Below are 24,953 nucleotides of genomic sequence, written 5' to 3' on the forward strand. Positions count from 1 at the left end.
ATTCTTTGCAGTTTCACTCCTATTCACAAATAGCTACTGCCCTTCCTTCACAGAAGTAGAGTGTCCTGTCTGCAGAGCCTTAAGCTTCAAGATTCTTCCAAAGTTTTGTTAACTATTGATTGGGAAATGCTGTTCATTCAGCATCTGCCCAGCACTTCGGGTTCAGCTCGAGTCTGCAGATCAACATGAGTGGATGGTGCAAGCTTGTATGCCTTCTTGTCAGCCATGTGTGGATGGGTCACTTTGCCTTCAGCATCTATTTTTCCTATGTGTAAATCAGTTTTCCATCCTATCTGCCATAACAGGGAAGCAGAATGAAACCAAGATCTTTGCCCTGGAAGCATATACCTCACAGAGGGATGCTGTTGCGGTCTGCACACATATACACACAAACACAGCCAACATCAATGCTGCAACCATTTCTATTCATAGGTAAAATAGCCAGGCACATATAAAGAGGATAAAATGACTGTATGCCTCTGGTCTTGCCTATGTGGTTATTTCATCCTCATAACATCTTAGAGATGTATGGAACAGTTGTGTTTAAAGAAGATAAATCTGGGAAAACAGCAAATTTATATCATCTAAGCTATTGGTATCACCATTAAGTCTCTGCCAGCAGCATTGAAGCAGCTGATCTGTGGGGATATCATCTGGCTAGGTAATTTTTCAACAGTTGTCATTGTCTAGTACCCAGCACCTGACGCTCTCTCTGTATTGACAGCTCTTGCTTCACTGGTCATTTGTACATGGTCATCATTCTGTTCAGAGTCTTCTTTCTGTCCTCCATAGATAATGTTCTTATTCTTCCCCCTTTGCTCTTACTTATTCTGTGGCCTCAGCTTGTAATTCTGCTCTAAATTGTATCCCCACCTCAAGCTCGGATAGGCCACTCACATTTCAGAAGTGCAAAAAGAAGGATACTTTAATGGAGACTGCCATGACCTGTGTGCCATAGTCCTAGAAACCTGATGGGAATGGAGAAACACAGATACACATGCAGAATTGTTCAGCTTGGGTGGGGTGTGCTTGCTGTGATGGAGGGCGCCTACTATGACAACCCAGAAACTATTGTGTTTATTATATTTAGAATAAGGAAGAGTAGCTAGTGCTGGTGGAAGATCTCAGGGTATAAATCCTAGGAGAAAGAACAAATGACAGAGTGTACTTTTTGTCAGCATTTGCTGACTTGGGGAAGTTTTGCCAATCACATTAGACTGAGGCATTGGGATTCTTAACAAGGCTGTGCTTATGTCAATATTACACATTCACTCAGGTCTTCATCTGCTCCTTACACGTTCATCCAGTTCTTCCTCAACTCCGCAGAGGAGACCATTCTAGACAACCAAAGAACCTTCTAAATTCTACTTGGCCTTTTTTAATACATCCACAAATGGATCTCTTTTTGTTTATTTATACAAGTTGTGGATCTTCTATTGGGAAGCCAATTCTTGAGACCAAGAATTATTCTTTTGACATTCTCTTAATGTAAATTTATCAGTGTGGAATGCATCCAATAAGTGACTATAGATTAGTTTCCTGATCTCTGTATTCTTGGAAAATAGTAATAAACTATCCTTAATTTGCCTTTCCTCTTTGTGGGTTTCATTTTTATAAACTTGATTTCCTCTTAATAAAGGATAGTAGCACTCCTCCAGTATCATTAAGAGGGTAAGCCCTTAGAGGCCATTAAATAATCAATTAGTATTTGTAGTTTGCTTTCATGACAGTCTTCCCAGATCAAAAAGGGTAGGCAACTTTCAGAGCTTTCTTATCAAAAAAAAAAAAAAAAAAAAAAAAAAAAAAAAAAAAAATTGTGTATTACAACACTGGTGTGCCATGCTCTGGTTCTATAGCTTAGGACACTGACAACATTCACAGCAAAGAATTCTCATTATTGCTATGTATGTGGGTGTGTAATATCTTTGAAAAGACAGAAACATTCCTAGTGACCTAAGGTTTAGTGAAGTGCCTTACTGTTGGTGGTTTATATACTTGTGGCACCAGTGTGAAAGCCTCTTGCTGATTCCAGTAAGCCTTAAGAACACCTCTCAAACTACTCTGTTTATTTGCCAGGTCATTGCCAATGTGTTTTTTGGTGGGAATCCTTCATCAGTGTTCCACATCATCTTAACAGTGGTTATCGTTACTGCAGCCACGCTGGTGTCATTGCTGATTGATTGCCTTGGAATAGTCTTAGAACTCAATGTAAGTACATTGAAAGACTTGCTCCATCCTATCTTGGTTAAATAAGGATCAGGATAAACAAATAGGCCGAATAGATGTTTATTCAGGGAGAAATAACTTACAACCTAGACAGATGAACACCAGGAAATTCAACCCGATCCTCTCTTGTCCTAGTCACGCCAGCAAGAGAGCTATTCCCGGCTCTCCCTCCAACTTCCTTCCAAAGGTCACTTCCGCCCATGGCTCCACCCCCCAATGGGCATGGTCAGTGCCACAGAAGGACTATCTCACTACACCATCCTTTCTGAAAATTTCTTTTACAAATCTCTAATATAAAATGTGCTTTCCATGTGTGTATATATATATATCACTTTCTGAAGTATAATGAAATCTGTTTGCAACATAATAATAAAAAAGATTGATAATGATGTCACTCTGCTGTTTATGGAAGCATATATTTTATAGCAGTGCTTCTCAAAGGAGGTGATTTTGCTTCCCACACAGGAGGGTGGCATTTGTAATGTCCCAAGACATCTTTGGTTGTCTAACAGGGTGGTAATGCTATGGGTATATAGTAAGAAGCCAGGGACACATAATATCTCATGATGTTCAGAACAATCCCTCACAACAAAAATATGTCGTACTAAAAGTGTCAAAAATTCCATGACTACATGTCTTATCCCTGTACTGTCCAGGTATTTCTCCAGTTGACTTACACCCTTCACTGTAAGTGGAATTGAAATGCCTAGTGGATGTGTTGAAATTATAGAAAGAATAATCACATAACCACTTTGGATGACCCAAACTTCTTTTCCTTTAAATATTTTTTCTCTCCCTCCAGACTTTTCTTTTGTCATCTCTAACCACACAGATGCAGGACTCTACTATGGCATGTTTTCACTGATCTTTTTGTTTCAAAACAATCGGAAATGTTGTTCAGTAACCCAGTCCTTGCCTTTATGGAAACTTGTTTCCAGTGTACTTCTTCAAAGTGTCCCTTAGCTGCCAGATTTATTTTCAGCATGTGACTGTGCCGTGTCAGTCTTTTCTCTTCTCTTTTATCCTAATTGTTTTTCCATTCATTCCTTTTCCTACAATGATTATTTTTCTATGTCTGTCTAAATCCTATGAAGACTATTGTTAACTATAACTTCTAACTCATTTATCCAATGACCATATAGTCCTTGAGCGATTACTCTGTACTACACAGTAGAGATACAGTGATGGAAGGAAGTTATAAGAATCTAACCTTCCCCACCAACATGAACTTTCAACTGCTGTGTCAATGATGAAGAACACACACAGAAAAATGCTAACACACTTTAGTGACCGATTCCACTGGGAACACAGAGGAACAAAAGAGCACATCAAGAATTATTCCACTTTACTTTGTGAAGCTAGGATATTGGTGCCATTTGATGAGATAGTAATTGGATGAAAACCACTAATACAGGGTCATTATTCTTCCCTCTCCACAAGCCTTACAGTATTTCTAATCAGAATGAAACCAGTTAGTATCTCCTGGTCATGCGCCACAGAGAGGGTAGAGTTATGCAGGAGAGACTCCAGCACATCTTACACTCTTGGCTGTAAGAACCACAGGATAAATGAGGGCTTATTATCCATACTCATGTTACTATGCTTTCCCAATGACAATGTGAATTGAAGTTTCAGACAAAAGCAGGAGGATAGCCTGTGAAGGAACAAATACTTTGGACTTTTCTTGTATCAGATGAAATGCAAAAGGGAGAATGTCCATGTTCCCCAAATGCCAGACACTAGGGACACTGGGGAATTCTCCATTATATAACAACAGGAAAACCGTTTTCTTTGGTATGTTGATGCAGCCTTATAGTTCCAGCAAGTTGGCTTCTCAGGAGACTAAGCTAGGGGATTGCTTGAATACAATCTGAGCTATTTAGCAAGACTTCATCTCAAAATAAATGGGAGAGGGGTGAACCAGAACTAAAATTACATGGTAGTCTTGATTTCTGTGAATGGTCCCTGTTTAACTTAATAAAATAACTTTTATATAAGATCTTAGACCATGTGATATTTGAACTGTCCTTGAATTATCTTTACTTATCAAGTGGTAAACTCTTTGAAGACAAGCATTATATAATGACTTTCTCCGTGGTCCACCACACTGGGCACTAAGCTAGGGACATGAGACCCAAATGATTGCATGAATGATTATGCCCTGTGACCACAGTTTAGGACCTAGAAATATTCATGAATATAAGAGTATCCACTAGAATAGAAGCAGAAACTAAATTAAAGAATAGATATACATACTTTTCTCTCTCTCACACACACACACACACACCAGTGTTGTCAATAGTAATAATATTTCAATTACATTGTACAGATATCTGAAATAATGAGCCCCTACAGTACACAAGAAATACCCAGAGAGGTCAGGAAATGGGCGCACACTATAAAAACTGCAAAGCCAGCCCCCCAAAATGTACTTCCTCCATCAAGGCCACATCTAAAGGATTCATGACTCTTCCAAACAGCACTACCATCTGGGGACCAGGTGTCCAAATACATGGGCCTATTTCTCATACAAGCCACAACATTGCCACACAGTTTTTGTTGTGGTTGTTGTTTGTTTTCGTCCTGGCTTTATGAAATAGCTCATTTGAGTTGTCAAAGTTCATTGACTTTGTTTTTTTAAATGTTTCAGGTATTTACCATGTATTCATGGTGTGTGTGTGTGTGTGAGTGTGTGTGTGTGTGTGTGTGTGTGTGTGTGTGTAAGAGAGAGACAAAGCAAGCAAGAAGAGAGCAAGCAGGCACATGTATGCCACTGTCTATACACAGAAGGGTCATTGAACAGTATTTTGGAGTTGGTTATCTCCTGCCATCACAGGGTTTGGAGATTGAACTCAAGCTGTCATACTTGTTCTGCAAGAACTTTTACCCACTGGACCATCTTGCCAGCCTGATAATTTCTGTTTTTTAAAAAGTATTTATTCTTATGAGTATGAATGTTTTGCCTGCATTTGTGTAAATGCACTAAAAGTGCATTCCTGGTACTCACAGAGGCATGAAGAGAGGCACCAAATATCCTGAAACTGGAGCTAGGAACTGTTGTAAGTGGCTATGTGGGTGCTTGGAACTGAACCTGGGTCCTCTGCAAGAGCAGCGAGTGCTCTTCTCACTGAACCATTTCTCCTGCCCCAATAGCTAGTCAGTCTAGCCGAAACAGCAAGTTTCAGATTCATTGAGAGCCCCTGTCTCAAGGTAATAAGGCCGAGATCGATGTAACAGAACACCCAAGGTTGTCTTCTAGTCTCCACATGCATGAACACACTGACATACATTTGAATACACCACATTCATTGCACATGCAAAACCTAGGGATATAGCTCAGTGATGGATTGTGTGTCCTATTTATGCAAGGGTCTGCATCCTATCCATAGCATGGAAAAATGATTGTGTAAGAGTGTGTGTGTGTTTGTGTGCATGCTCCTGAGTGTGCACAAGTACATGTATTGGGGGATGGGGGTCAAGACAAAGAGAGAGATAAAGCTTATCTTTAAATAGGTTTAAGAATAATCCATGCTACATATGAAACATTTTTTAATGGACTAAGTAAATACCAGGCTGTAAGTAAATTGGAACTAAAGATTTTTGTTCACAGCTTTCACATTAGTTAATAGGATTTCTGTGAGGGGATATGAATGACAACATAATTGTTTTAGAAGTTCTTTTCTGTTGTGGCTTTTCAGATACAACAATCACACACATTGATGAGACGTGTGTCAGAATCAGAGATATGCTGTTATTGCTAAAACTAAATAAATACAGGCTAAATTATTTGGGTTATCTGGGAAAACTCAAAACCTGTTTAGAATTTCACCTTTGTTTCATTGTTTTCTTAGCAGAGGCCAGTCTCAAAGCAAGGACAGTCTCACTTTTAAAGAGTCCATTTTAAAAGCAAAGAAAATTAGTCCTTGACCTATTCTGTTGCAAGACTCTAGCATCTTGGCTGGATGTGCTGTTAGGGAAGAGGTATCTGCAGTAATTGGGCCCTATGGGTTTCTACTTGTGGAAAAAAAAGAAAAAGAAAAAAAAAAAAAAAAAAAAAAAAAAAAAAAAAAAAAAAAACAGCTGGTGCTGTGGCCACAGGAGGCAGCTTGCTTGGCAAGAAGAAAGCAGGCCAGCAAGAATCCAGACAGACAGACATAATCATTGGCTGAGCAAACCAGAGCCCAAGTTGGCATACTTCCTAGGATAGGGTCTGTTAATTTTTCCTAAGATATAGAAATAACTTTCACCAGTATCAGTTGATTATAAAGAAGAAATTTAAAAGATAGGTGATTTTTATCTTTTTTTTTTTTTTCTTTTATTTCTGTTTTGAAATGTTAGCAATGATGGGAGGGGGCGGGGGTGAGAGGAGGGCAGAGAGGAAGGGACCCAGGGAGATCAAGACCTGCTCCTCAGCACAGCCAAAGGGGCAAGGAACTACTGAAATACGGCTGGCCATAGGGGTGGGGGATGGAGGCATGCAGGAGTAGTGGCCCTGCCCTGCAAGGTGTTGTGGTTCATCAGGAGTCACCCCAAGGAAGGGGCTATTAGGTATACTCTGGAGGCTGAAGAGAAGGTTTGCAAGGGAGGCAAGGACTAATAGCAAGGATAAAGGAGCTTCTGAGAAAGTCTCACCTTTAAACCACCAGCTATCACTCCATGTATACCCCAGGCTGGAGTTTTCTCCAAGGAATGTAGATCCGATGCATTTACCTGAAACCCCTTCTGGTTGCTACAGAAAAGCAGCTGCTGGTAGCCTGGTCCCTGCAGGGACTTTGACAATCTCAGAAGCTATGTCCCCATACTCAAGGAAGCCACATACCTCACTCCCTTTGCAGGTATGAGCAAGGACAGAGACAGGGGCAATCAGAAGTGGGTGATGCTTGTTACCCGGGGGACAACCCTGGGGGCTCTTCCTGTCACCCAGATAGGACTGATGCACATGACTATGGAAACCGTATCTACAAGCCCTGGTTGATGCCAGTAGCATCAACCTGCAAGGCTGAATCTCCTACGGGACAGTGGCAGCAAGGATCCCATTGAGGTCCTGCCCTCATTCCTATCAATGGATCCCATCCCCCCACCTCACTCCTGGAGGCCCTGGAGGCCTGGAATCTCCAACAGTGTTTAGTAGCAGCTCAACCATGCTGCCCACCTGGCAACCCCCAGCCCAGCCGTAAGGAGCCAGAATGTCATGGTGATGGGCAGATCACCAACCTTTGAGGTGTCTCATGGACTAAGGGTGTGTCCATGCCAGGAAGGGGTTCCATGGTAGGTTCTAGTGGGAGTGGTTCCCAATGGACCCAGAGGCTGACGGGAAATGTTCTCTTCATCATGGCTGCACTGTCCTGTCAGGATTAATTTCTTCTTTTCTATTCAGTTTTTAGCTTCTTGCATCATTTAACAGGTTCTGTTCAGGCAACAAAACATAGTTTTATGATCTGTATTGTTTGTAAATATCCTACAGACCTTTTGTTCTTTCCATGATGCAGATTTCAAAATATTCTGGCATCAGCAATGGGTGGGATTGAACTGTCTTTATGAATAAGACAAAATTTGTACCATCTCCTTAATTAGTAGTTATGGTTTTATGACCTGCCAAGTAATTTCTGAAGCTAGTGGTGTATTCTTGGACAGTCCTACATGAACTAGATTAGCAGGCTGAACTCATTTACATAGAGTAGATTGAAAGGGAAGTGGACTACCATTTTACTGTGGGTCTTGAGTTCCATTCATGACTTCTAGAAAAATGGAGCTTTCAGGACAGGTAGGAAATAGCTAGATGTGGACAACATAGTCAACTGGGTTTCTTCCAGTACAAATATCAGCTGTCACATTTGCTCTATAATTGTCACTTTCCCAGTTTACTTATTTTTCTATTACTAATTATCATGGCATGACAAAATGCCACAGCAAAAGCAACTTATAAAAGAAAGTGTTTAGTTAGTTCTCATGGTTCCAGAGGGTTAGAGTCTAAGACTGTCATGGCAGGGAGCATGGCAACAGGTAGACAGACATGGTGCTGGACCAGTAGCTGAGAGCTCACATTTTGAGACACAAACACCAAGTATGAAGCCAGAAGGGGGGGATTTAAGTGGGAATGGTGTGGGATTTTGAAACCTCAAAGCCTATACCCCATGATATATCTCCACCCACAAGGTAACAACCCCCAATCCTTCTCAGTTTCACCAACTGGGGACTATGTAGTTAAATATTTGAGCTTGAGGGGGTCATACTCATTCAAGTCACCACAGCAACTCATAAGAACTGTAACACAAATAGAACACCCACTGCCTTGCCTGCCTAGCAAGTTGGATTTGGAAGAGTCCCCAAAGGCTGGCTGAGGACAGCATCTGAGCAGCAGCAGGTGGCAGTCTCCTTCCTGATAGCAATGTCACATCCTCTGTTCTAGGTGAGTTAGCCTCATACATGGTTCCTACAAAAGCAGAGTCTATACACACAAACCACTGTGTAGAGGTATGAAATTAATTTCATGACCCAGTTTCTTACTTCAAAGAAATAAAAGGCTCATACTTTTTACAAATGTAGATTCATTTCCATAATACTTTCCACAACTTAATTCAAAATAATATGTTGTCCACTTAATTTCAGCCATTTGATAATTTGTATTTATTTTCTATGTACCTTTCAAGTACTATATAGCACAACAACACTGTGTATATATTCATTTTTATTTTTCTATCTTTGTGTTTGTGTGTAACATACATGTATATGTATTTATGTTTGCATGTATGCAGGCACATGTGTGTTTGAGTATGTATGCACATTCATGTGAGGGCCTCATCCCCAACTGTTCTTTTGCTTTGTTTGTTGAGTCTGGGTCTCTCAACCAAACACCAACATTGCTAACATTACAAGTCTCTGAGGTCCTGTCTGCATCCTGTCTTCAGAGGCTAGAACTAATTACAAGTAGGTCACCATTTCCACCTGGTGTTTACATGTGTTCTGGGGATCACAACTCTGGTCCTCACACTTGTGTGGTGAGAACTTTAATGACTGAGCCCTCTCCCTAGTCCTATACATTTTAAATTAGACCTCTTAGTATTTTTGTCATTCTGCATCTCTTACTGTAGAAATATTCTCTAGGCATTCTTCCTCAAAGTTTTAGATGCTACCTGATAGTCTGATTCCACAAAGTCATTTACCTGTAACAAACAAACAAACAAACAAACAAAAAACACTAAAAAGGAAGTATACTATTGAAAGCTTCTAGTATGGAGATGACATTTAGGTTGAAACATGTAATTTTATTGGCTAGTATTGAGAAATTCATTCTTTTAAAGATGTTAAGGGTATAACCTGTAAATTTACAACACCCAACTTCAAATTCAGTTTGCATTGGTTGAAATACTGTATAACTAATGAGACCCTGTCTCAAAAGTAAATAATAAATAAATAAACAACAACAACAAAAGACCAAGCAAAGTGTTTTGTTTGTTTGTTTGTTTGTTTTTGGTTTTTTGAGACAGGGTTTTGGAGCCTGTCCTGGAACTAGCTCGGTAGATCAGGCTGGACTCAAACCAGAATTCACAGAGACAGGAAGATATCTGTGAGTTAGAGGCAATATCAGTCTACATAGTGAGAACACGCCAGCCAGTGCTACATTGTGAGAACTTGTCTTTTAAAAATGAATAAATAAAATACAAATAACCTGAACAATCCATTCTCCAAGAAAACTTAAAAATGGATGGCAGGTACAAACAAGTATAATAAAGTCCTCAGAAAACTGCAGGTTAAAACCACCGTTGACAGAACATTTCACACCTAGTAAGATGCTACCATCAAAAGACAAGAGAAAACAAATATTTGCAAAGGTAACCCTTGGTAAATATGTAGGTTGTCATCTGTTATGGAAAAAAATGTGGGGGTTCTTAAAGCAGTTCAAAACAATGACTACCACAGAGCCAGCAGTCTGTAGTCAAGGTTTATACCCAAAGGAGGCAGACTGACCATCTCATACCCATATCTGCACACCATGTTCACTGCATCATTATCGCATTAGCAAAGAAATGAAAACAACCTATGTGTCTATCAACAACGAATGAGTAAAGAAAACAGAGCTTGTATACACAATGGAATGTAACTCAGCTTTAAAAAGAAGGACATCCTGCCTTTTACACTGTATGAATAAGCACTACCTATGCTAAGTGAAACAAGTTAGACACAGAATGAAAAAAAAAAATCGCATATCTTGCTAAGTATGTGGAACTTACTTTTTAAATACAAATGGAGTCAGAGACTAGATATGTGGTTATGGGGGGGGGGTTGAAGGGAGCAAGAAAAAGCAGAGGTGTAGGGTAAGGATGCAGATTACAAGACTTACAGTCTTAACAAGGCTAGAGGTGAAAGATGCAACACGAAGACAACAGTGTACTGTATTTGAGAATTTGGTTAAGTATTAGAGATTCAGAAGTTCTTTTCATATATGCAAAAGTAATTGAGTTTTATTCTAATTCGTCCCATCATAGTAATGCTATCTACATGTGTCCCATTGCACCATATTGTAAACTTCTAATATACACAGAAACTAACCTAAAAAGAAAACTTTTACAATGTATGACAAACATTTGTCATAAAATGTTAATGTTTTAGTTAACATATAACACTTGACAGGATGAGAAAAATGTGTTACCCAAAACACAGTGAATCTTAACATTTACGACATTTGTAATGTTTCTAGTAAGAATTAGTTCTACTGAAGGGGGAAAAAAATCTCTTTCCCTTTGAAGTCAGTGTATGTCCCTGTTTTTACAATGAACAACTCTCCTACCCATAATTTTCAGTCTGACATCCCCCCCTTAGGTTGGATTTATTGGCAACTAGTTGGGGGAGTGTAGCACAGTCATTTTGTTCCGCTGTCAATTTTCTAGGGTAATTAATGCATTTATCCTTACTTGAAAGAAGACTTAGGAATGGGATTTCATGCTAAGCCTGAGGGTTAAGCTTTCTTTCTAACACAGACAGGGACCACTTTCAAACTTGAGTGAGGAGAAAAAAGAAGTCCCTATCCAATTTCCCAGTGCCCCTCTCTGTACACTAGCAGCAGATAAACCACTCAGATTTGGAAGGCATTATAGATAAACAGGAATTTCTAGATAGCATTAGGAAAGATGTTGTGACTAGAAAAATGGTTTCACATTTTCCAGAAGTTCATCTTGCCATCTGCTTTATTGTCTATTAATCTCCCTCTAGGCTTGCTAGACGTTATTCTGTTTTTTCTTTTTTCCCCTCTTTGGAACTATTCCATTGGAAAGGGAAAAACCTACATGTTGTTTCCTTTCTTTGTTTGCCTTCGCTGAACCTATAAAATTTTTAATATGTATAATGGAAAAATACTTTTAAAGCACTGGGTTACTTTAAGCATTCCTAGTGCATGTGTGTATGTGTGATACGCAGGTGGGAGAGCACACATGCCATGTGCAGCCTCCGTGTGGAAGACAGACAACCTTGTAGTGTCAGTTCTCACCCTCCATCTGCATGTCCATCTGTTTCTGAGATGGAGCTTAGGCCAACAGGCTTGCATTATAGGGGGGCAAGCGCCTTTCTCTACCCCCCATAACTGTTTCTATAACACTCTTTAAAGACTATATGAGGATATGTCTATAATCGTAGCATTTGGGAGGGTGAGGCGGGAAAATTACTGCCAGTTTGATGCCAGCCTTGAATTCATAGAGAAACCCTGTTTTAGCATAAATAAATAAAAAGCCACCCAAATAATTTGCTCCTCTAACAGGAACCTGTGTCTTGTCTCCAACACACAGGGTGTGCTCTGTGCAGCTCCTTTGATCTTTATCATTCCCTCGGCCTGTTATCTGAAATTATCCGAAGAACCAAGGACACACACAGATAAGATAATGGCCTGTGTCATGCTTCCGGTGGGTGCAGTGGTAATGGTAGTGGGATTCATCATGGCCATTACAAATCCTCAGGACTGCACCCATGGGCAGGAAATGTTCTACTGCTTTCCTGACAACACCTCCCTCACAAACATCTCCCATGCTCATCTTCAGCCGACGACACAACTTTCTCCTTTGAACCTTAGCATCTTTCAGTGAGTTGGCTGCTTTATACAACATGCATGTTTTCAAAGATGCCTAAGCCACCTCGTAATATGCACATGTCTCTTTGTCACCTGTGATCACTGACATGTATCAAGACTTGGTTGTCCTTACTCTTTACGGCAATGTGAAAAATAAAGGAAATTGAATATATATTTTACCTTAAACTGGGACGGAGGTGTTTTATTATGGCTGCACTAATCTAATTGAGGAGGACCAGTGAAACCTTTAGTATCTACTTTCAGTCCCCAAACCATTATTATCTTGCATGTGTGTCACATGTTGTGCTTTCAAATAAGTAGGTGATTGTACCATAGACCTGGAGTTGGAGTACTTTCAGGACAACGCAAATGTTTAAAGAGTGTGCAGAACTGAAGGAAGAAGGAAACACAACTCTTAAGAAGGATAGCTATCCCTGCAACAAAGAAAGCTCTCTGTTGCAATTTTGGGAGCATCTGTTGTTGACAGGGAAGTGGATCCCTGGATGAATAAGCAACAAGGCCCCCTGCTAAGAAGCACAAATAACAAAGTGGATGGGCAGAGCAAGCCTGTGTAGGGGTACCAAGTACCAAAGTTATCTCCAGGCTTCTACATTGGGGAAATTTGATCAGTGTGCTTTAAAAACAAACAAACAAACAAAAACAGAAACACACACTCTAATTGTTCTGAGGCATTACTCTAACACATCAATTACATTTCAGATTTGGACCTGCTGGATCTGCAGCATGGCAGAAATTAACAAGCCAACCATAAGTTGAACCTAGAGACTAAAAGCTTACCCGGAATCTGGGGCATAGAACAGGACAGACATTACTGTCCCAGGCCCTCAAGGAGCAGTTGGAAGTTCTTGTTGACCTGGGTTGGGTTTCTGTTTGCTTTGTTTAGGAAATGTTGGTTTGGTTTGCTTTGGTGTTTTGAGTCAGGTTCTCACTATGCATTCCTGGCTGGCCTGGAGCTGCCTATGTAGAGCAGGCTAGCTTTGAACACATGAAGACCTACCTGCCTCTTCCTCCTCAGAGCCCTGGGATTAAAGGTGTGTGCAGTGGCCAGGAAACAGGACTGACATGGAGGCTTCTATGCAGGGGATTTCCTGGGAGCACCAGCTCCTGATGAGGAGCTGGTGGGGCTCCAGCTAACCTGCGTCCTGTCCTGAGAACCCAGGCAAACATTCCTCCCCCTCCTCCCCCTCCTCCCCCTCCTTCCCCCTCCTCCCCCTCCCTCCCCCTCCTCCCCCTCCTCCTCCTCCTCCTGCTGCTGCTGCTGCTGCTGCTGCTGCTGCTGTTGCTGCTGACTCCACAAGTCATTGAATATGGGTTTCTAGGGAAGAATGGTCCCCTGGGTTAGACAGGTACTTGCAGCAGAGCAAACTGAAAGGAACAGAGACCTAGAAGCAAGCCGTCTACAACATTCATCCTTAGAGATACCTGGGAGGAACAGCTGTGTCTACTACAGGCAACTCAATTTTTAGTAAGGGGATTTCATGTCTCCCTATCTTTAAAAATATGTAATAGGTAGAAGAAAATTGGGATCATCTCAATGGCTTGTTTACATCAAGTGCCACAGATAGTAAGCTTTACCTTTTCATCTGTACTACGATCAGTTTTGGCCATCCTGCTGACAAATTATGAGATGATACCACAGGCAGAGTTAATACAGATGTATTTTTAAATATAATATGCTAGCCAAATATCCTAGAGCATCTATATAAAGCAATTTCACAGTAGTTTCAATCGAGTGCTGAACCTCGAGTCATCAAACAACACAGTAAGAAAGGCTAAAGCAGTGATTGTCAACTTTCCTAATGCTGCAACCCTTTAGACAGTTCCTCATGTTATGGTGACCACAACAAAATTTTTGTTGATGCTTCATAACTACTATTATGAGTCATAATGTAAATACCTGGTGATGCAAGATATCTGATATGCAAACCCTGAGAAAGGGTCATTCACCACTCCCCTACCCCCACCCCATTGAGAACCACTGGCCTAAACGTAGCTGGATAGATGGTACAGCATTAGGGGCACTTGCTGCTCTTCCAGAGGACAGAGGTTCAATTCCCATCACCCACATTAGGCTTCTCATACCCTCTGTAAGTACAGTTTCAGGAGATCTGACACCTCTAGCCTCCTCGGACATCTATGTTCATATGCACTTACCTACACCTACACATAATTTAAAAAATAATACAAATAAGTCTTCAATAAATAAAGGACCAAAAGTCCCAGGGACATACCTTTCCAGGCCCAGGCTACTAGTGAGTTTTGCTTCAGTAAAGCATAATCTACTCACTCAGGAATACAAACTCTGTGGACTGTATAGTGTTCCAAAATTTAATTTATACATTTTTTGCGGTCCGTCCCATTAAGAGTCATACATCTAAACCATTATGCCATTTTTAGAACAAGCACAGACTTTTAGAATGATACATGTTAAAATAATTATGAGGCTACCTTCATCCCATGCTAATAAAACATAAGAAATGCTTGCAGCAGTTTAGACATAGATTACTGAAGACTGGGGGCCACTGACCTGCCCACTCACTTATTTGAAAATGTCAACTGAGATGGGTGAGATTACCAATAGTGAACAAAGTACATCAAGGAGAGTGCAATTTAATACTTAGCAATTCATTGTCTCGTTCTTTGGATATTGCTTCAGACATGTTAACCTTGAATCTGCAGCTACTCCAAAATTCCCTGGTAGAAACCAAATACATCTTTAATATCCAATAAATAGGCATTTGTTTGTTATTAAACAAACGAAGAACAGAAGTACCTTTGACCCAGTTATGAGGAGCATGTATTGCCAACATCTTTCACATTATGATAGGATAAAGCTTAGAGACTCACAACTATTTTTGTAGGAATGCAGAACAGCAGGGTGGCAAAACAAAGCCTGACCTTCCATCCCTGTGAGTCCTGCCTTCATTTAGTAAGAGATCTCCACCAAAGCTCATTTCATCCATGATGCTGACAAAGCAACTCACTGTTGCCATCCAATTCGTGAAGATGCCACACCTTTAAACTGCTGAAGTGTTTCCTAAAGTTTAAAGAGGTATTGATGGGAATAGTGTTTAGGCACACATCTAGCAGCACATTTCCCTATAGTATACATACATCAGATGGCATCTGTGTCCTGTAGGAAGTATGCTCAGAATCTTCCATTTCAATCCTGCCTGGAATCATTCAGAACTCAGAGCAGGAAATGCTCCTTGCTTCTAGACCATTTCCAGTGATAGCAGCACAAGGGACAAGCAGAGCTTGTTACCTCTTTTCTTTCCTATAAGGTGTCTTTTTTTTTTTTCTTTCCAATTTTCTTTATTAATTTATTTTTTTACATTCTAATCCCAGTTCCCCCTCCCTCCACCTCTCCTTCTCCTTCCCACATTCCAACCCCCACCTCCCATATGTTCCTCGGAGTAAGGCTTCCCCTAGGAAGTCTACTAAGTCTGTCCCAGGACCAAGGCACCTCTCCACCTTCCACACCCCTCTGACTAGGCTGCAAGGCATCTCTCCATGTAGAATGGGCTCCACTAAGTCAGTCTGTGCATTAGAGTTAAATCTTGGCCCCACTGCCAGTGGCCTCATATATTGTTCCAGTTGCACCATAGTATGTACTCACTTATAAGTGGATACCAGACATAATGCAAAAGATCCCCAGCCTACAATCCACAACCCCAGAGAAGCTAGATCCCTCTTCCAGAAATGGAATTAGAAATCCACAACTAACCATTGGGTCAAGCTCCTGGAGTACAATTGAAGTGAGAAAGGAGCGATAATATAAACAAAGGAATCAAGACCATGATGAGGAAACCCACAGAATCAGCTCATCAGAGCTAGTGAGAGATCACTGACTCAGGACTGATAAATGGGGACCCTGTGGAAAACTCCCTATGAGGTGTCCGAGTCTAGGTTATCTAAGATCCCAACTATTCCTCTGTTAACATCATACATTCACTTGAAGTCGAGTAGGACTCTCCAGGTTTACATGCTAACATCCACCCAAGAAAGTATCACATGGACCAGATGTGCTGGTGCTTGCCTCTCATCCCAGCAATAAGAAGGCAGAGGCCAGTGCCTCTAGGGACTTGTAATAAACTAGAACCATCAGACACCTTCCTTCAGGAATGAAAGTGAAATGACATGGATATATATAGCCTAGCATGTGTGAAGCCCCAAGGTTCAAGTTCAGGATAGAAGAAGAAAATAATTTATATATTCTAGGGAGCACATACATCACTTACAAAAAACAAAACAAAACAAACAAACAAACAAAAAAAACAGAGCAAACATACAAAATGGAAAGGAGACACTATCAGCGGACATATTGATTAGAAAAATAGAGCCTGAGTTACTCACTGGAGCAGCAGCTTTCTAACTTCAGCTACTGACAGAATCACCTGGAAGAGTTAGTTAACAGTCATGCCTCTCCCCAGGGTTTACTTCTCTCTAGCCGGGCCAGAAAATTCACATTTCTGAAACATGGCCAGGTGATACCCGGTCATGTTGGTAAAGGACCACATTTTTATAAGCTTAGGGATTGGACAAAGAAAGTGCTAGATGAAGACATCTGCTCACAGGCTGAGAGTGCCAGATAGACATCTGTCTAGGAGTTAGGACAAAATACCAGCATGATGTAGGGAGAGGCAGGGGAATTAAGAACAAAGGGGAAAGAGGGACTAAAGTAGCCTAAAGTCAACACAGCTGTAGTGGTGTGGCTCAGCAGCTCAAGCCTGAGTCCTAGCCTGCCAGCTCCAGGAACTCTGAGCTTCAGAGCCCTCCCTGGCAGATGGAAGAAAATACACCAGTTCCTCAAAAATATAGAAGGTTTTCTTAAAAAAAAAAAAAATATATATATATATATATATATGTATATGTATATGTATATCTATACATATATATTTTTCTTATTTCCCTCTCCCTCCCTCTCTCTCTTCTTCCCTCCCTCCCTCCCATGTCTCCTGACCCCCCTCCAAGGACTTCAATACTTGATGGAATGTCTTGCTTCAAATATTGCACAAACTGTGTGAGTAAAACTGGGTTTTTCTTAATGAAATAGTACAAAGAATCATGCCATATTCATTTATATTATTTTTCCAGGAATGTTTGTTCATCTACAGTATAGACTATCATTATGCATCTTCACTGTATAATTATTCATCCATAGCAATATGTAAATGTGCCATTAAAGCAAAACTATACTGGTCAACAAGTACTGGGTTTGGTCGGTCTTCCATTCTCCATTCCAACTTGATTCCAGTCTTTACCAAATTATCACCAGACACATGAAAGATGCCTAATCTGAGACTCTTTGTTCTCCAAAATAATGTGTGACTCAGCTTAAGGACCACCTCATTCAGCCTGAATTTTGACAGTATTGCTTGCTTGTTCAAAACCTTTCCTGGACATGCTCCTAGGACAAAGTAAAAACTCCATGGGGACTATTCAAAATTTGTTCTGCATGGCCCTCCTGTCTGGCCATACTGGCCATGACTGCAAGAGAAGGGTCCCTGCATCCTAATATAACTAAGCATGGTTTTGCACTGCAACTGTTTGAGTGCCTTTCAGACCTGCCCTCAATTATTATACTTCTCCCATCTGAAATGCCCACTCTACCCCCAGTAAGATGGCATCAACCTGCCAGTCTCCTTCAGGTGCTCTCTTCCACAGCCCTAACTGGTCCCTTCTTCCTTTGTAATTCTGTAATGTTTATCATTATGATAATAGGAAGGAACCCTGTCTAGCCAACCAGGACAGAGAGTCCTTGGGAACAGTACATGTTTTAAAAGCCTCCTTGTTCTCTGTAACCCATAGCCCTATGCCTTATAATATAGCAATTATTTGGCATGAGTTTTATGGTATGAAAGAGAAACTGGTTAAAAGTATCAATAGTGATTCCAGTGCCCTGAGTTGAGCCTCGTGAGGACTGGAGTCTATGTTCAGGGGAGGCCATCCCCACAGACTGGCCTATCCAGAGTCTGCCAGCTTCCTGGGTCTACCTCCAAGCAAGGTAGGAGATAAACTTGTACCTGTGTCCTGCCTGTCTTCTGAGGACCTGCTTGGAGCCTCCTGAGGCCTCGGGCTGTGCACCCTTGGGGGAGCCCACACAGACAGATAGGCCTGTCCAGACACTGCCAGCATCCTTGTCCTGCCTCCACCCACAGAAGGAGGCTGCCTGCCAGTGCTTTGCTCAAAGCATTCTAAGGACTGGGAACTGCACGGGGTAATACATCCCATAGGACCAGCCCATCCAGTGTCTGCCAGCGCCCTAATCCCACCTCCACCCACTGAAAGAGGAAAGCCATCGGAGTATTGGTCCTGCTTGTAACCACTAGAAGAGAACCTTTCTCTGGTACCCACCAGGAGAGGGAGAGACCGCACTGGTACACAATGGAAGAAGGGGTGGGTAGATAACAGTATAAAAACACGGTAACAACAGAAAGATCAATATGTTCCCCCAGAGTCTAGGAACTCCACACCAGCAAGACCTGAACATCCTAACACAGATGAAGCAGAAAAGAATGACCCTAAAAACAACTTCATAAAGAAGATAGAGACCCTAAAAGAGGAAATGAGAAAAACCTTTAACGAAATGGAAGAAACGACAAACCAAAAATTGCAAGAAACAATTCAAACAGTTCAAGGTTTGAAAGCTGAAATAGAGACAAAAAAAAAAAAAAATCCATAGTCTGAGGGAATGCTGGATATAAAAAAAGCTGGGTAAACAATCAGGAATTACAGATACAAGCATAACCAACAGAATATAAGAGATGGAAATTAAAGACTTCCTAGAATTCAATGAGAATGAACATAAAACATACCCAAACTTATGGGACATTTTGAAAGCAGTACTAAGAGAAAAATTCATAGCACTAAGTACCCACATGAAGAAACTGGAGAATAGTCACATTAGAGAATTAACAGCACAACTGAAAGGTCTACAACAAAACAGAGCAAACTCACCCCAGAGGAGTAGACGCCAGGAAATAATCAAATTGAGGGCTGAAATCAATAAAGTAGAAACTAGGAAAACAATACAAAAAAATCAATGCAACAAAAAGTTGGTTCTATGAGAAAAGCAACAAGATAGACAAACCTTCATCCAAACTAACCAAAAGGCAGAGAAAGAAAATGCAAATTAACAAAATCAGAAATGAGGAGGGCAAAGGAACTGGGATTGACATGTAAAACAACCTTGTTGCAAATTTAAATAAAAAAAGTATAATGAAAATAAGTATAAAGTACTCAAAACCCTTTTTGCATATACTTATTTCTTTTTAGCTTTTGCATTATTATTTATTTGTTCAACTTAACTTCAATACTCCTTCAAACTGTGGCTGAGTTCATGAACATTCATATTTTTCCTCCCTCATTGAGATTTTTCTTGCTCATATTCAAACACAATTTTCTTTTGACCTTTTGTTAATGAAATAAATATCTAGCATGAACTTTGGAAGATGAGTTTGCATTCAATAAATAAATGTCATTTATCATAGTTTTATTGGGACTGTTATTATTTATTTTGTGACTCTCAAAGACTTGTGAACAAATGTCATGGAGTCATTGAGCACACTAACAAAAAGATGAAAGTACTGTAAGAAACCAAAATAGAAAGAAAAGAATGCTCAAGAATAACTCCCAAATATCATTGTTACAATTCCAATTTATATTGTCTCAAATTATCCATGAAAAACATTAATCATTATCTAACATTCTAAGTGAATTAATAATCTTTATAATAGGACCTTCATATGTATAATTTTGTGATTTTTTCCATAATACAAATCTCCCCTCCAAAAAAAATTCCTGTCTTCAAATTTAAATACTGTCTCGAGTTTTGCAACAATCCCTTGAATAGAGATCTAATAAAAATATATACACATCAAAAAAAAAAAACAAACAAAATCAGAAATGAAAAGGGGGGACATAACAACAGATACTGAGGAAATCCGAGAAGCTTCAGATCATACTTTAAAAATCTGTACTCCAAAAAAATTGAATGTTTAACATAAATGGACAATTTTCAGGATAGATATCACCAAAATTAAATCAAGAACAGGTAAGCAATTTAAATACACCTATACCCCTAATGAAATAGAAGCAGTCATCAAGTCTCCCAACCAAAAAGCCCAGGACCATATGGTTTCAATGCAGAATTCTACCAGAAATTCAAAGAAAAGCTAATTCCAATACTCCTCAAAGTGTTCCACACAATAGAAGCAGAAGGGTCATGACCAAACTCTTTTTACAAGGCTGCAATTAACTTACTACCCAAGCCACACAAAGGCACAACTAAGAAAGAGAACTACAGACCAATATCCCTCTTGAACATTGATGCAAAAATATTCAATAAAATACTGGCAAATCAAATCCAAGAACACATCAGAGATATCAACCACCATGACCAAGTAGGCTTCATCCTGGGAATGCAGGAATGGTTCAACATATGAAAATCCATCAATGTATTTCACCATAAAAACATACTGAAAAAGAAAAACCACATGATCATCTCACTAGATGCTGAAAAAAGCCTTTGACAAAATCCAACACCCTTTCATGATAAAGGTCTTGGAGAGATCAGGGATAACAGGAACATACCTAAACATAATAAAAGCAATATACAGCAAACCAACAGCCAACATCAAACTAAATAGAGAGAAACTCAATGTAATTCCTCTAAAATCAGGAACAAAACAAGGCTGTCCACTCTCTCCATATCTCTTCAGTATTGTACTTGAAATTCTAGGTAGCACAATAAGAAAACAAAAGATCAAGGGGATACAAATTGGAAAGGAAGAAGTCAATCTTTCACTATTTACAGATGATATCATAGTTTACAAAGTGACCAAAAAAAAAAAAAAAAAAAAAAAAAAAAAAAAAACAAAACTCTACCGGGGAACTTCTACAGATGATAAACTACTTCAGCAAAGTAGCAGGGACTGAGAAAGAAATCAGAGAAACATCACCTTTTACAATAGTCACAAACAATATAAAATATATTGTGGTAATGTTCACCAAACAAGTTAAAGACCTGTATAACAAGAACTTTGAGTCTTTAAAGAATGAAATTAAAGAAGATGCCAGAAAATGGAAACATCCCATGCTCTTAGATAGGTAGGCTCAAAATAGTAAAAATTGGCAATCTTGCTAAAAGCAATCTACAGATTCAATTCAATCCCCATCAAAATCCAGCAAAATTCTTCACAGACCTTGAAAGAACAATACTCAACATTATATGGAAAAACAAAAGTCCCAGGATAGACAAAACAACCCTGTAAAATAAAGAAACTTCCAAAGGCATCACTATCCCTGACTTCAAGCTCTATTATAGAGCTATAGTTCTGAAAACAGCTTGCTTTTGGTGCAAAAGTAGACAGAACAATGGAATCGAATTGAAAACCCTGGTATTAACCCACACACCTATGAACACCTGATTTTTGACAAAGAAGCTAAAATTATACAATGGAAAAAAGAAAGCATCTTCAACAAATGGTGCTGGCATAACTGAATGCTGGTGTGTAGAAGACTGCAGATAGATCCATATTTGTCACCATGCACAAAACTTAAGTCCAAATTGATCAAAGACCTCAGCATAAACCCCGCCACACTGAACCTCTTAGAAGAGAAAGTGGGAGGTACCCTTGAATGAATTGGTACAGGAGACGGCTTCCTGAACAAAGCACCAGTAGCACAGACACTGAGACCAACAGTTAATAAATGAAATTGAAAAGCTTCTGTAAGGCAAAGGACACAGTCAACAAGACCAAATGGCAGCCCATAGGATGGGAAAAGATATTCACCAACCCCACATCTGACAAAGGGCTGATTTCCAAAATATACTAAGAACTCAAGAACCAAAACAATAAGTAATCCAATTAAAAAAGTGGTGTACAGAACTAAATAGAGAATTATCAGTAGGGGAATCTAAAATGGCTGAAAGACACTTAAGAAAGTGCTCAACATCCTTAGCCATCAGGGAAATGCAAATCAAAACAACTCTGAGATACCATCTTACTCCTGTCAGAATGGCTAAAATCAAAAATACCAAAGACTACAAAGGATGTAAAGAAAGGGGAACACTCTTCCACTTCTGGTGGGAGTGCAAACTCTTACAGCCACTTTGGAGTAGCTGTATGGTGGTTCCTCAGGAAAACAGGAATCAGTCTACCTCAAGATCCATTAATTCCACTCTTAGGCATATACCCGAAAGATTCACGTTCATACCAGGACATCTGTTCAACTATGTTCATAGCTGTATTATTTATAATAACCAGAACCTGGAAGCAGCCTAAATGCCCCTCAACTGAAGAATGGATGAAGAAAAAGTGATACATTTACACAATGGAGTACTACTCAGTGGAAAAAAAAACAAAAACAAAACAAAACAATGGAATCTTGAAATTCACAGGCCAGAAGAAACCATCCTGAGTGAGGTAACCCAGTCACAAAAACAGAAACACAGTATGAACTCATTCATATATGGTTTTTAGACACAGAGCAAAGATTACCAGCCTACAATTCACCCCATCAGAAAAGTTAGGAAACAAGGAGTAGCATGGTCTCCCAATAAAGGGAAATGGACAAGATCTCTTGGGCAAAGTGGGAGCATGGGGGGAGGGGAGAGGGAGGTAGGAGGAAGAGGAGGTGAAAAGTGGGCATGAGGAAGCAGGAAGATTGAGTCAGGGAAAGAACAGAGGCGAGCAAGAAAAGAGAAACCATAATAGAGGGAGCCATTATAGATTTAAGGAGAAAGCTGGCACTAGGGAAATGCCCAGAGATCTACAAGGATGAACCCAACTAACAATCTAAGCAATAGTGGAAAGGCTACTTAAATGCCTTTCCCTGATAATGAGATTGATGACTACCTCATATGCCATCCTAGAGCCTTTATCCAGTAACTGATGGAAGCAGAAACAGACACCCACAGCTAAACACTGAGCTGAACTCCTGGAATCCAGTTACAGAGAGGGAGAAGTGATGAGCATAGGGGTCAAGACCAGGCTGGAGGGAACCACAGCTGACCTGAACAAGGGGGAGCTCATGAAGTCCAGTCTGAGAGCTGGGAAACCAGCATAGGACTGACCCAGACTCCCTGAAAGCGGGTGCTAGTTAGGACTGGGCAGTCTATGGGGCCTCTGGATCAGTATTTATCCCTAGTATAAGAATGGACTTTGGGAGCCCATTTCACATAGAGGGATTCTCCCTCAGCCTAGACACATGGGGAGGGCCCAGGCCCTGCTCCAAATGATATTATAGACTTTGAAGACTCCCAATGGAAGCTTCAGGAACAGTTGGGAAGTCCTTGGTACTTGACACATACCATATAGCAGATGATAAGTTGATGTGAAGCCACAGCATCACAGAGTTAGTTGTCTACTATTTCATGAGGTCCAGGTGAGAGAGTACCCACCCTATTCTTGGTCAAGCATATATGAGAAGTTCTGGATCCTGGTTTCCTTGATATGATTTCAATGTACCCATGTGCCCCAAAAGTCTTAGTTTGCCCCATTATACTTATAGGGTAGCTACCTTTCTATTTCCATAAATAAGTTATTTTTCAGTCTATACTGGATGGGTGGTGAGTCATCCTCCTCCCTCAAAATGGAGTCAAAATTACCGGTAAATGGAGCAAAGCAAAGCCTAGAAAATGACCATTTTATTCAACATAGAGTTGAATTAAAGTGGGGGAAAACATGATTTCAACAAGCATCAAGGTTTTTAGTTTAGTTTTCTTCCCAGGGTTTAAAAATAGACAAGAGAAGAAATTGGGCTTATGAAACCTCAGGGTTTATTGAAGGGGCTGTTGCAGAAACACAGCAGGAGATGTTCCCTCAGAGACAATATGACCTTTCAAAGTACACTTTAAAGAGAAAAGAAGCAATTAAAAATGTTATATTCATGCAAAAAGTTTCCTAAGAATAAATAATTTGCTGTGTGTACCTTAAATGTCATCTGAGAGTGTCTGGTCCCAGATAATTTATTTAAGCTTCATCTTAAACTCCACCCTACAGTTCAGAGGGGACTACACTGTAATTTCTGCCAATTTTCTGGCTTTCTTTCTCATGCTTCCTTTGCTGACATAGACCATAGCTACCCTTTGTCTTGAATAATAGTCTCCATAATACTCTAGACCACTGATTCTCAACCTTCCTAATGCTACACCCCTTTAATACAGTTCCTCAAGTTATGGTGACCCCCAACCATTAAAGTATTTTTGTTGCTACTTCATAACTGTAATTTTGCTACTGTTATGAATAGTAATGTACATATCTAATATGCATGATATCTGATGTATGACCCCTGTGAAAGGGCCTTTTGACCCACAGTTTGAGAACCACTGTTTTAGGCAAAGAACCCAGAACTCTTTCATTGTTTCCATAAAAATATACTCACTTCAAGAAGTATGTATTTCTATTTGTTGACGCTTGAATTCTTTCAAAGGTCCTTCCACTAATCTTCAGGCTTTTCCATCCAAGCTCCACCTCTATTCGTTCCATTTTTCAATTTCTGAAATGAACGAGGAAATATTTTCTCCTTATTCCTTAGGGAGTTCCCAGTACTTACAGCCTCTAGAAGCTCCCAACTCTCCAACACACCCACTCTTTACTCCCTGTCTTATTGTTTTTTACTTCCCAGCACAAATGATATTCTC

At 40.1% G+C, this 24,953-nt stretch overlaps 1 protein-coding gene across 1 annotated transcript in view; it reads left to right on the forward strand.

Annotated features, from left to right (window-relative positions):
* The window catches only part of Slc38a11 (solute carrier family 38 member 11), a 40,591-nt gene extending 28,256 nt beyond the window's left edge, over positions 1 to 12,335 (forward strand). The window contains exons 10-11 of the mRNA XM_051183994.1: positions 2,077 to 2,208; positions 12,006 to 12,335. Coding sequence (XP_051039951.1) covers positions 2,077 to 2,208; positions 12,006 to 12,299 — 426 coding nt within the window. The 3' untranslated portion in view covers positions 12,300 to 12,335. The remainder of the gene's footprint in view (positions 1 to 2,076; positions 2,209 to 12,005) is intronic.
* The last annotated feature ends 12,618 nt before the right edge of the window (positions 12,336 to 24,953 follow it).

This window comes from Phodopus roborovskii, unplaced genomic scaffold (assembly GCF_943737965.1).
Source record: "Phodopus roborovskii unplaced genomic scaffold, PHOROB, whole genome shotgun sequence".
Classification (NCBI taxonomy): Eukaryota; Metazoa; Chordata; class Mammalia; order Rodentia; family Cricetidae; genus Phodopus; species Phodopus roborovskii.